Source organism: Callospermophilus lateralis, chromosome 2 (genome assembly GCF_048772815.1).
Source record: "Callospermophilus lateralis isolate mCalLat2 chromosome 2, mCalLat2.hap1, whole genome shotgun sequence".
Lineage (NCBI taxonomy): Eukaryota > Metazoa > Chordata > Mammalia > Rodentia > Sciuridae > Callospermophilus > Callospermophilus lateralis.
This window is the reverse complement of record NC_135306.1, coordinates 155,077,516-155,090,618: the sequence shown is the minus strand read 5'-3', so window position 1 is coordinate 155,090,618 and position 13,103 is coordinate 155,077,516. Positions and strand designations below refer to the sequence as shown.

General features: G+C 44.1%; 1 protein-coding gene across 1 annotated transcript; it reads left to right on the top strand.

Moving 5' to 3' along the window:
• The first annotated feature begins 3,855 nt into the window (after positions 1-3,855).
• On the top strand, positions 3,856-13,103 carry Hpx (hemopexin). Its single transcript, XM_076844151.2, is given in 10 exon segments — positions 3,856-3,938; positions 4,071-4,135; positions 4,254-4,325; positions 4,505-4,626; positions 6,794-6,947; positions 7,598-7,810; positions 8,032-8,166; positions 12,259-12,389; positions 12,472-12,634; positions 12,773-13,103. Coding segments are annotated over 10 exon segments (1,398 nt in total). The 3' UTR covers positions 13,033-13,103.

The following is a 13,103-nucleotide window of genomic DNA, read 5'->3' as shown; positions in this document are numbered from 1 at the left end:
AAAGAATGTTATAAGAGTAGAAAAAACTGGAATCAAAAATAGAGGGATCATAGTGGTGTTCTTTGGCTAGTGGAATTAGAACTGATTTTATTTTTAAGAAAAAAGTTTTAAGTGGGAGCAGAAAGTGATCTGAGATATATTTTTGGAGATCACTGTGGTTATTGTGAAAAAGGCATTGTAGCCTGTGCTGCTATAACAAAATCCCTGAGACTGGGTGATTTATAAAGTACAGAAATTTATTTCTCACAAATTTGGAGGCTGGGAAGTTCAAGATAGAGATATCAGTAGATTCGGTGTCTGGAGGAACAGAAGAGTGCAATAGAACCCATATCACCAAGCCCTTTTTATAGTGCCATTAACACTCAACACCTCTTATTATGCCCTACCTCCCAACACTGTTACATTGGAGATTAAGCTTCCAGCACATGAATTTGGAGGTGGAAGTACCATAGCAAGTACTATATATATTTATTGAAATGAAATAATCCATATAAATTGCTTAGCACAGTGCCAGACACACACAGGTGCCCAATAGATATGAGCAAATCATTATTATTTATTCACAGAGAAACAATAATAGGCTATTCAGAAGAATCATTATAAACAAAGCAAGAGAAAGATATCGGGAGGGATCATTTGGGAGCAGCAAATTCTTTTAGGCTGCCTGAAGCTTTAACTCTGAGACTTCAATCTGGGAGAGGTGGGAGAACCCATACTCTGCTCTGAAGTACACAGCAACAGGCCTCAGGCCCAGAATATCCAGCATTCCATGGGGCTCAGTGAGAAAACTCAGATCCACAGCAGGGCAGGTGGGACATAGCCATTCCAAGGGACAGTGGATCAATGTCCAACTTAAATGTGACCCATTTCAGTGCAGGAGGAAGTTCTGTCCATGAAGATATTTGCAGGCCCACATTTATATCCCCTTGGGGAAAGTCAGAACTCTATTGGTTAGGAGAATTGAAAAGCCTACACACAAAAAAGGAGATAGTTCAATTTCTCTGGACTTGAATTCCCAAGGAAATCAAGCAAGAGATTGAGGTTCCTAAGCCTGCCCTGGGTAGCAGAGGTTCACAGAGAAAGGGAAAGGATCGTAGAAGGGGGGCATTCCACTAAGCTCATCCAAGAAGGGCTAAGGAGAGTGAAGAATGAAGACTGGAGGCCTAATTTCAGGGAGGAAAAACCCTGGGCTCTAACCTAAATCAAAGCATGGGAGTGCACTGGTTCCTGAGGCCTCCAGGGGGCATCAGTCCTGAATATGGATAAGTTTCTCAGCCCAGGTCAGAGGGCTGAGAGGACTCTGGATAAGCAGAAGCTGCCTCCTCCAGTGAAGGGTCTGGAAGCAAGTCCTGCCATATCATGGGTACCCCGAGGGTGTTGCCTTGTACCCTGTGACCAGCACCAGGGTGGCCAACATATCCACACAGTTCTCTACCTCTCAGCTTCTATGTGGAATTTGAGCTTTGGTTGGGGCTGCCTGTGTGTAGAAGACTCTGCTGGCCTGCTCCCTGGAGACTCTGATAAGGTTTCTAAGCCATCCTGGGGTAGACAAATGGATTAGGAAACAACAGTGAAAAGGAGCCATAAAGCACTTTTCTTGGATAGATGGATTCAGGGGTGCTGTGAAGGGCACCAGAGCTATGTGGGGAAAAGGCCAACATGAAAAACTATCATCCAGTACATTTGCTGTTTCTCCTCAAAGAGCCCAGCTAGGTCAGATGATCCCTGGACCAGCAAGTCAGTAATAGAACAATTGAAGACTTTTCTGGAGATTTGGGGTGAAAGCTTCTATCAACCCAGGCAGGCTTAGCAAAGCCTGTAGTTGGGCTGTGGCAGCTGAAAACAAATTGTTGAGGAAATTGCTAATGGAGGGTCACTAGGTGCTCAGGCAGGATCCCAGGAAGATTATATAAGGTTTCAGAGATTGTGAAGGAAAGAAAAGGAGAGGGGCCCAGCATCGGGGCTGCAGCAGATCCAACCAGAAATACCCTGCAATAGAGAGAAGGTGGGTGTCAGATATCAGCCATTGAAGCTGTCATTACCTCTCAGGGAATCCAGCTTTGTCCACTGACCTATGAAGAGATGATGATGTTAATGGCACATTTTCATTTGTAATTCAGGAGAAGACATTGAACCTGACGGCAGAGGACTGGTGGCATGTAGCATAAATTCTGTCTTTCTGTTGGGAGGAAATTTTGCAGAGTAGAAAAAGGATCTCAGAGCTGGGGGTGAAGCTCAGTGGCAGAGCATGTGGTCAGCATGTGCAAGCTCTAGGTTCAATCCCCAGCACCAGAAAGACAAAGGCAGGTTGGGGGGAATCTCAGGCTTTTGCTAAGGTTATATAGGGGGTTGTGAGGGGGGTTGGAATCCTCTGAGAAGGATCAGGACCCTTTCAGGCTTAACTAGAAAAGAGGGCCCCAGTAACTCAGCCAGGCTCGTAGTTGATTCCACCCACAATTCTCTCCTGACAGCAGCCAATCTCAGAAGGAAGTGAGTAGTGAGGAGAGCAGGTACTAGAGATGGTGGGTGAGATCCCAGGAAGGACTAGGTCATCTGTGATCACTAGATTTCAATATGCCACCTATCATAACACACCATTACTAATATTCCACCTACCCCAGAAGAAGGAAAACTGTTAGAAATCTGGCTGTAACATTAGCAACACTAATCAGCACTCAAAATGCATTTATTCCATTTGTTTACTGACCAACTATTATGTGCCATTTTAGCTGGCAGGGATTAAATGGTAAATAAGACAGACAAAACAAGCAAAGTCAAAAACAAAAATAGGGGTGAGGTGTGAATTGGTGTTAGAGTGCTTTTCTAGCATGCATGATGCCCTGGGTTCGATCTCCAGCACTACAAATTTAAAACAAAAACAAATAACCGACAAAAAGCAGCCAAATGAGTAGATAAATGAAATAATTTAAAGTTTCAATAAGCATCATGAAGGAAACAAACAAGTCTGAAATGTCTGGATAAGGTGATCAAGAAAGACTTTATTGAGAAGGCAGCATTTAAGTAGAAATCAGCTGCAAATATTGTGAAACCCAGTTACAGTTCTGTTTGTTCTATGATGGGTAAATAAAGCATTTCCCCCCTAAGTGGAAATTACCGTGAGACTAATTACTAGTAATGGTAGTGCCCTTTGGAAGCGAGACACCTCCTCTTCCACCCTGTTACTTTCAGTTCTTCCCTGCCAGGCAACTTTTGCAATGTTCTTTGCTGGCAGGCATTGAGGTTGGGCATGGGGCTTGGACATTTGGCAATGATGAATCTTTATTGCCCTCTAAATCACTAATCTAGGGATAAAGCCGAGAAGGCTTGGGGTACCCAGGGAAAGCCCCTGATAGATCTTGGAAAAAGCTGTAGGTCTGAGTATGTTGTGTGTGGACCTATGTAAGTATCAGTCTCTTCTAATTGCCTTAGGGCTTTAGTTGAGTATAACTTGACACTTTCTACACAAAGCTGTTACTTCCCTCATCTCTCTTCCCCCACCAGAGATAAAATCAATCATGGGAAGGTGACCCTCAATCTACCTCCTTCCCTGACTTAAACATACCAAGACCTATGGCCAGTATGATGGAGCCACTGTTGGATATCAATGGCGGGGGCTAGTCTCTGCTGGAAATTTGCTGAAGGGGGATGGGGTATACTGCCGGGAAGAGAGTGTTGGACTCAGATATCTGTCCAGACCCTGACCTTATTTGCAGTGATGTAATCAGCCAATATTAGCATAGTCCTGGGAGACAGCTCATTTCCAGTAGGGTTGGAAGTGGGGGTGGAGCTGCTGCCAACTCTATATAAGGAGTTCAACCGGAGCCCAGTGCTGTCCTGTGGCCTTTCCAGCTCATCATGAATAGGGTACTAGGAGCACCAGTTGCACTGGGGGTTTTGGGCCTGTGCTGGTCTCTGGTCATTGCCAACCCGCTTCCTTCGTGAGTAAATTAGGGATGGAAAATTGGAATCTGGGCTTGGGTAAGATAAGGCCAGTTTTTAGGCCTGGGTCAAAAGCCAAGGGAGACAAAATGGTTCCACTGGATCCAGACTTCTATCTGTGTTCTCTTTAGGACTGATGCCCATGGGAGTGTTGCTGAAGGTGGGAATGGAACCAAGCCAAACCCAGGTGTGATATGTGAGACACCAACTCCTTGAATCTATCTGTCTGGTTGTATCTCTGCATTTTATCATCTTACTGTTTCTTTTGTTTTTGTTTTGTTTTTTACTTTGCCGTCTCCCTACCTCCACCCCAGAATACTGCCTAGATGGCTGGAGCTTTGACGCAATTACCTTTGATGACAATAGTACCTTGCTGTTTTTTAAAGGTAGGTTGGGCTGTAGCTAGAGCATTTGGCACCACAGATTTGGCCCCCCTTTACAGAGACTATTTCTGCCTGTGGGAGGGCTGAGGAATTATCTGAGAGTATCACCAACAACATCCCTGTAACTGTCTCAGTAAGCCAAATGTTTGTTCTGGGTCCCTCAATTAGTGTGGGTTTTTCAGGGGAATACGTGTGGAAGAGTCACAGATGGGCCCCAGAGTTAATCTCAGAGAGGTGGAAGAATTCTACCACCCCCGTGGATGCTGCATTCCGCCGTGGTCACGACAGTGTCTTCCTGATCAAGGTACTGCTGGGCCAACATAAGGGCTGGGCCAGAAAGAGCTGGAATTGACACAAGAGACCTCCTTCAAGTGGTCCTGGCATGAGGCCTGTCTTAGTCCATTTTCTGCTGCTAAAACAGAATATCTGAGACTAGTTCTCTTTGATGAACAGAAATTTATTTGGCTTATGCTTCTGAAGTCTGGGAAATCCAAGACGATGGTACTGGCATCTGATGAGGGAATTCCTGCTGCGTCATAGCATGGTAGAAAGGCAGAAGGGCAAGAGAGAGGGCAAGAGGGGTCTGAATTTGCTATTATAACAACCTATATTTGTGATAACTCACTCCCATTATCATGTTAATATGATGACATTAATTCATTCATGAGGGCAGAACCCTGATGACCTAATCACCTCTTATTAGATCCCACCTCTCAACATTGTTGCACTGGGGATGGGGTTCTGACACCTGAACTTTTGGGGACATATTCAAACTACAGCAAGGCCCATACTAATAGATAAGAACTTTTCTTCCTCTGTGTTTTCTTTTCCCCAAGAAAAGCCCAGGCTAAGGGAATATGTATGTACATGGACCTGAAAGGCACAACCTCCAGTTGCTATTTTTTAGTTCTGGTCTTAAGTTCTAGCAGGCTCTGCTACACCTAACAGTGTTGGCTATCCTTTCCTTAACATGATTTCTTTACTTGGTTTTCATGATTCTGTGTCAGCTCATCTTCATATGGCAGGGCAGGTCTTCCCAATGCAATGATATGTGGCTAAGGGAGCAAGTAAAGGATGAAATACAGACTACCATGCTTACCAAGTCCTGTGCCCTGGCCAAAACTGTGTATGCTCAGAGAGTCATCTTCTCCTTACTTACCAAAGGTACCTACAGTTGAGGTGACCCTGGCTGCCTTTTTTCCCTCTATTCTTCAGTGTCTCATTCTCAGCCAATCCCCAGGTATTACATGGGGATCTACTCCAAGCCCTTTCATGAACCCTCCCTGGGTGATCTCAACCATTACATTATTCTCAGGACTCTTCATGCTGTGAATACCAGGTCTGGATTTTCTCCTAATATGCCTTCAGACATTTCTTAACCAGTTTCCTGGCAGAAATCTCTGACTTTGGCATTCCACAGGCACCTCAAATTTAGCATCTTCTGGATTTAATATCTTCCATTCAAACAAACCTTTCCTTCTGTGTTCCCTGTTTCAGCAAAGGTACCACCATGTACCTGGTTACTACAAGTCAGGTGTACACGGGTCTCATGGACTTGGCCCTTGGTTTCTCCTCCCTTGTCATGTTCACTGCGTGCCAACCGCATGAGATTATGTACATAAAGTTTTTGAGCTTCCTCATTATTGGGCTCTGCTTGCTGCTCCCCCTGCTGGTAACAGTCTTTCTTCATTTGTCCATCTGGAAAATTCCTGCTTATTTTTCAACTCAGGCCAAATGCTTCCTCTCTGCTGTGAAGCCTTCCCTAGGAATTTAGTAGACAGACTTAGGCATTTCTTTATATACCAAATATACTTTGAATGCTTTCAACCTTGGTGGCTACCTGGCCAGAATTGTAGGAATTGTTTCTGTTTTTGTACAGAGAACTTCTTGAATTCAAAGATTGTCATCCCTTGACTCCCAGTGCCTCTCACAATACCTGGCATATAATGGTCATTCAGTAACTGTTTCTTGAATAAATGAACAAATGAATATAGGAGTGGATGGATGAGTTCAGGATGACTATTTGTGGGTATGTATGCCCAAACTGATAGTGTTATGATTAATAATGCCACAGGAGTATCTGGTTATACTTAGCAAGGTGTGTGTGTGTGTGTGTGTGTGTGTGTGTGTGTGTGATAGTAATAGCAACAGATTTGCACAGAGGGTATGTATTATACAAGGAGCAACATATTGTTTTCCACAGATGGATTGAAAATGTGTGGTTCTGCAGGAGGATCTTATATAAGTGCAATAGATCAAAATATTGTGTATGAAGGTTAGGGCTATGGCTCAGCGATAGGACATTTGCCTGGCATATGTGAGGCACTGGGTTCGATTCTTAGCACTGCATACAAATAAATAAAATAAAGGTCTATCAATAACTTAAAAATATTTTTAAAAATGTTGTGTGTGAAAATCGAGTGGCAGTATCTGGGGATGCACAGTTAAAAAGAGAGTGCTTTTGGATGTAGGGGGACAAAGTCTGGGTGTATCCTCCTGAAAAGAAGGAGAAAGGATATCCAAAGCTGCTCCAAGATGAATTTCCTGGAATCCCATCCCCAGTGGATGCAGCTGTGGAATGTCACCGGGGCGAATGCCAAGAAGAAGGGGTCCTCTTCTTTCAAGGTCAGTCCAGGTGGGAATCTAAGGACCTGGTGGGATGATGGTGGTAGTGTAGTGGTACTGATAGTGATGGTGGTGGTAAAGCCACTGTGCGGCATTATAAGGAAGGAAAATAGAAAAGCCAGTTATGATCTAGAGGTTAAGGGGGGAGGAGAGGAACTCATTCTTTTGAAGATAACTAGACATAATTCTGCTAAAATTCCTTCATTATTCCCCATGCCCACAGAAAAATGCATGCTCTTTAGTCTTATGTCCAAGATTCTTTAAACCCTGTTGATCATCCAGCTTTGACTCTTCTCACACCCTTATCTTGAACAGTAAATTTGAGAAACTCTGTGCTATTTCCTGTACCTTCAGTTTGCTTCACACTTTTGCTTTTACCTGTTTCTGGAGTTCCATCTCCCTGTCTTATCTGTCTTGTAACTCCTACTTCAGATTTCAGTTTCTTGCCTTCCCTGAGATTTTTTTTCTTTGACTTTATCACTGAGCTGATTGTGTGTACCTTGCTGTTGAATTGTTGTATCTTTCTCACCTGTCTCCCTGCTGGTACTCTGTGTGGCCAGTACCATATCTGACCCATCTTGGACCCCAGTGTAAGCACAAGTGGGGGCATAACCCAGCCTCACCAAATGCTTGATGATTTTTTGGAAAAGGAAACCGCAAATGGTTCTGGGACTTTGCTACGGGAAACAAAAAGGAGCGTTCCTGGCCAGCTGTGGGGAACTGCACAGCTGCCCTGCGGTGGATTGGACGCTACTACTGCTTCCAGGGTAACAAATTTCTGCGCTTCAACCCTGTCACGGGAGAGGTGCCTGCAGCATACCCTCGGGATGCTCGAGATTACTTCGTATCCTGCCCTGGCAGAGGTGAGAAAGCCCCAGTCCCAGGGGCCTGCTAGAATTCCCTGAACTCGTGGACCACATGTGCCCCAGCTCCCACCTTAACTCTGTGTCGTAACACCTTGGCTCTTACCCCTAATCCCAGTGCCATTCTGACTCTTCCCATTGTCCAACCATCTCTTCCACCTCAGACCCCACTTTGACCTGTGGTCTCCCTCTATGTTCCCCTCACCTACTTTTTCCTCTAGGCCATGGAATGCACAGGAATAGAACTGCCCACAAGAATGGCACCCACCATGGCCCTCAGTACACACGCTGTAGCCCAGATTTAGTCTTATCTGCCTTGGTATCTGACAACCATGGAGCCACCTATGCCTTTAGTGGTAAGAGACTCCCCAACTCTCACATCTCTTTCAGTTGTACCTCTCCTCTTTGAGGCTTTTCTTCCATTTTCATCACTGTGGTCTCTACTTTGTGCTCTCTGTCACTACCCTAGCATGTCCTTTTCCATTCTCATCCCCTTTGATGCATATTTTTCAACCTTATCTCTCATTACCCAGGCCTCTAATTTCATCTAATTGTTAACCTCTCAGTAAGTAGGCATCTACTCCCAGGCTCTGTGGATCTCTCTGAGCCCCAAGGGCTCCTCATGTCTTCCTTGCCTAACATCCTGCTGAGCCCTCTGGCTTTTTTTTTATTTTAGAGATCTCCTTGTGTTTATGTCTCCCTTGTGTCCCTTTACTTTGGCATATCTTTCTGAGTACACTGGTTCCCCTGTGTACTCAGAAAGATATGAGCCCTATCTTTCCCCAGGTAGCTAGTTCATATGTCAGGCTTCTGAGATTAGCATCACCTGGGGATGAGATGTTACCATTGCTGAGAACCAGTCAAGAAGTTGTGGATATCCTAGGCCTTTATGAGGTGACTTTAAGGAGTTTTCTCCTCTGAGTGTCCCATGGAAACACCTGTGTCTTGACTTGTAACATCAATTGGTAAAAGCCACCTTTTGATACCTGGAGATGTTCTGGGATTAGTTAGGCAGGGAGTGATGAGTCATGTTCTGTACTTAGATTATCTCTAAGAGAGGGTATGAACAACCACATTATACTCAACCTGAGATATATGTATGATCAGATATAAAAGGAGAGAAAGTGCTGAAAACAGAAAAGTGAAAATTTCTTTTTTTGCTCCAACCTGGATAAATCTGATAATTTATGACTACCATGTTCTACTGAAAAATGCGCAGCCTCAAAGAGAGCATATCCCCTTAGCAAGAATGCACACTATAATGATAACACAGAATTGGAATGAAACATGCACATGTGGACCATACAGAACTAAATTGAGAATGTATGCCACAGTAAGAACATGAAAGTATCAGGAGATATGGGGACAGAGTGGACCCATTGGAGGACACATAGACAAAGATTGTAGGGGGTGGAGAAGGAGGGCTTGAGAAAAAAGAGCCATAGGAGTCACACAGAAATAGAGGACGCTCAGCCATGGAGAGATCATGGCTATGAAGAGAATACAGCTGAACTCCTAAATAAAAAAATATCATATCTGTTCCATATGTTCCATAGCTGAGAGAGCACATGGCCATGGAAAGAACCCCATTATATTAAAAATATCCAGCTGAGGACTGGGGTTGTGGCTCAGTGGTAGAGTGCTTGCCTAGCGTGTTTGAGGCCCTGAGTTTGATCCTCAGCACCACATTAAAATAAATAAATAAAATAAAGGTATTGTGTCCAACCACAACTAAAAAATAAATATTAAAAAAAAAATCCGGCTGAGGTGAGAGAACACACTGTCTTAGTGAAAACATCTATGTGACTTCTCTACTTAGCATGGGCCTAGTTATCTTCTCTCTCTCTAAATCTTTCTTTTCTCTGTCCCATGGTTTCCTATTCACTCTCTGCTCCTTATAACTTTGGCTTGCACAAGGATCATCATGTCTTCTCCACCATCTCTACTTCATGATCTTTCAGCCCTGGATCCAACTGACAACTTCTTCAATTGTTGTCTTTTCTTGAGAGAGGTTCTGATTGGCCCAGCTCCATATTTTCATATCAGACCGCATTAAAATGGCTGCAGGTCAACCTACATATTGGCTACAGATGTGTTGGGGACTCATCACTTTTTTCTGCACAAAGAGTAGCATAATTCTCAAAATAGGGCCCCTGAGGGCTGGGGATATAGCTCAGTGATAAGAGTTTTTGCCAAACATGCACAAGGCCCTGGGTTTTATCCTCAGTCTCTGAACCCCACGCTACCTCTCCCCAGTAAAGAAAAAAAAAAAGTTCAGGTTCTGAGCAGGGTAATTCCAGCAGAAGGGGAAGACAAATATGGCAATCACCACTACAAACTCAGTTCACAGCTACAAAGCAAAGCAAGAATATCATGTATTTACTTAACAAATATTTATTGAGCCCCTGAGAGGCAATGGGCATTGTTTTAGGCACTGGGGATACAATAGTCAACAAGAAAGACAAGACATCTGCCCTCATAAAGCCACTAGAGGGAGAAGACAATAAGAAAGAAGGAAATTGAATAATTTCACATAGTATTAAGATCTCTGAAAAAAAGCCGGGCACGATGGTACATGCCTGTAATCCTAGTGACTCAGCCTCAGCAACTTAGTGAGATCCTATCTCTAAATAAAATATATAAAAGGCTGGGGATGTGGCTAAGTGGTTAGCACCACTAGGTTCAATCTCTGATACCAAAAAAAAAAAAAAATCTGTGAAAAAAATAAGAGGATTAATGGGATAGAAGTGAGAAAAATGTTGGGACCCTCATTGGAAGAGACAAGTTTTAAGTTTATTTGTCAGTAATGAAAAGGAATTAGCCATGCAAGACCCTAGAAGGAACACATTTTAGAGAGAGTGAACAGCAAATACTTGGGGCAATCAAGAAAGAATGCTGGCGCAACTGGAACACAGTGAAGGAGCAGGTGGGTGACTCAAAAAAGATGGAGACAGGGACCAGATTATATAGGCCTAGTAAGGATTTTCAACTGTAAAAGGAAGCAAAGAGAAGGTCTTGAACTAGGCTGTGATATGTTCCAACTTATTTTTTCAAAGACCATCCTGCTTCTTGTGGACCATCAGCAATGCAGATGTGATTATGTAAGCAAGGAATCCAGGTTGTTATTCTTACAGCTGTTCCAGTTGAAGGTGATGAAAGCTTAGACAAGCATGATAGCAGCAAAGGTGGTGAAGGGTCATCATATATTTTAGAGCAGAGCTGACAGCATCAATTGGTAGGTGGGATTGTGGTCAGAGTAGGGAAGGGAAAACAGAGGTTTCAAGAAAAGCTCAGCTTTGGGGGTCTGGGAAATGGAATGACTGCTGGTTTCTTTTTCTAAAATTGGGAAACACTACAAAGAGAAACTGAGAGAGACAGAGAGTTTTGTGTTTGCACATATTAAGTTCATTAGGCACCAAATAAACATGTCAGGTAGGCAATTGATTTTGAGTCTAAAGTTCAAAGGAGAGGTCAGTCAGAACCGAAGAGAATGGTTTGGAAGCCCTCAGCATGTAATTTAAAGCTTCAGGACTAGGTGGGATCACCAAGAGAGTGAAGAGAAGAGGCCCAAACTAGGGGACTCCAATCTTCAGATATCAGGCTGAAGAGAAGAAGCATCAAAGAGATAAGAGGACCAGTGAAAGAGTCTGGTATCACAGTCCAAAAAAAAAAAAAAAATGTTTAAAGAAGGGATTGGTGAGCAGTCAGATGCTGCTGACAGATAGTCAGGTAAAGACAAAGAATTACACTAGATTAACATAACCTTGGCAAGAACAATTTCAACATAGAAGGCAACACTAGTATAACTGAAGAGGGCTAAGCCAAAAGGGTGAATGGAAGCCTAGATAATTCCTTTAACAAGTTGTTGTAAAAGGTGGGGAAGAAAAATGGATGCTACTCCCTCATTCTCTTGCCACCTCACGGGGATCAGAGAATACAGCCAGGATGAGAACACTCCACAGAAGCCTGTCATGGTCCTTTTCTTTTAACTTCTGGCTCTTATATCTCATTAACTAAAACCACATCTCTGTTCATACCTGAGATGAGCTAAGAGCCCCCACCAAACCCCACAATGTTAGCCTTATATGGAAACTTGATTGCTTTTCTCCATGCTTGCCTCTTTGTGATATCAGTTGTTTTTTGTTTTTAATGTTCATGTTTTCAGCCCTGGGGATCAAACCCAGGGCTTCATGCACGTGAGGCAAGCACTTTACCATTGAGCTATATCCCAGCCCCATGCTTGCTTCTGTTGACTGCATTTCCAGCTGGGCCACAATTCCCAACATTACAGATGAACTCTTACTCCATTTCTCCTTTCACCTGACCGCTTACTTCTTGCTGATGGAGACATTCGATCCCTCTTGTGACTCATTCCTATATCTGCTACTAGCTTCTTTGCTGTCTGGGCTTTTCCTGCCAACACTGGAACTACTTTTGATACCCCACAGGGTCCCATTACTGGCGTCTGGACACCAGCCGGGATGGGTGGCACAGCTGGCCCATTGTTCATCTGTGGCCCCAGGGTCCTTCAACAGTGGATGCTGCCTTTTCCTGGGAGGATAAACTCTATATGATCCAGGTGTGTGTTGGGAGAGAGATTGAGGTGAAAACTTGGATATAAATATCCAGCTCTATGCTGATTATTGTCCTTTGTCTTCCAGGATTCCCAGGTGTATGTCTTCCTGACAAAGGGAGGCTATCCCCTGGTGAGTGGCTATCCAAAGCGGTTAGAGAAGGAAATTGGAAGCCCTCATGGAATCAGCCTTCAGGCTGTGGATGCAGCCTTTACCTGTCCTGGGTCTTCTCGGCTGTACATCATGGAAGGTGAGGGGCTTCTGATTCTTAAAAGTTGACTCATTCTGCTACCTCTCCATGGCATAGCTTCCCACCAGGGCATGAGAAGAGCTAAGTCAGCATCCCCATGTTATGGAAGCCATGTTATGTTTGATATCTTCTTTCTAGGACGGCGGCTATGGTGGTTGGACCTGAAGTCAGGAGCTCAAGCCACGTGGACAGAGCTTCCATGGCCACATGAGAAGGTTGATGGGGCTCTATGTACAGAAAAGTCCCTTGGCCCCAACTCGTGTTCTGCCAATGGTCCTGGCTTGTACCTCATCCATGGCTCTAATTTGTACTGCTACAGTGATGTGGAGAAACTGAGTGCAGCCAAGGCCCTTCCCCAGCCCCAGAGAGTGAATAGCCTCCTGGGCTGCAGCCACTGAGGAGCTTTCTGACAAAAGTTTGGGCTCAGCCCCATCTCCCCATTTTCCTCCCAATAAAGCCAGATTGCCTC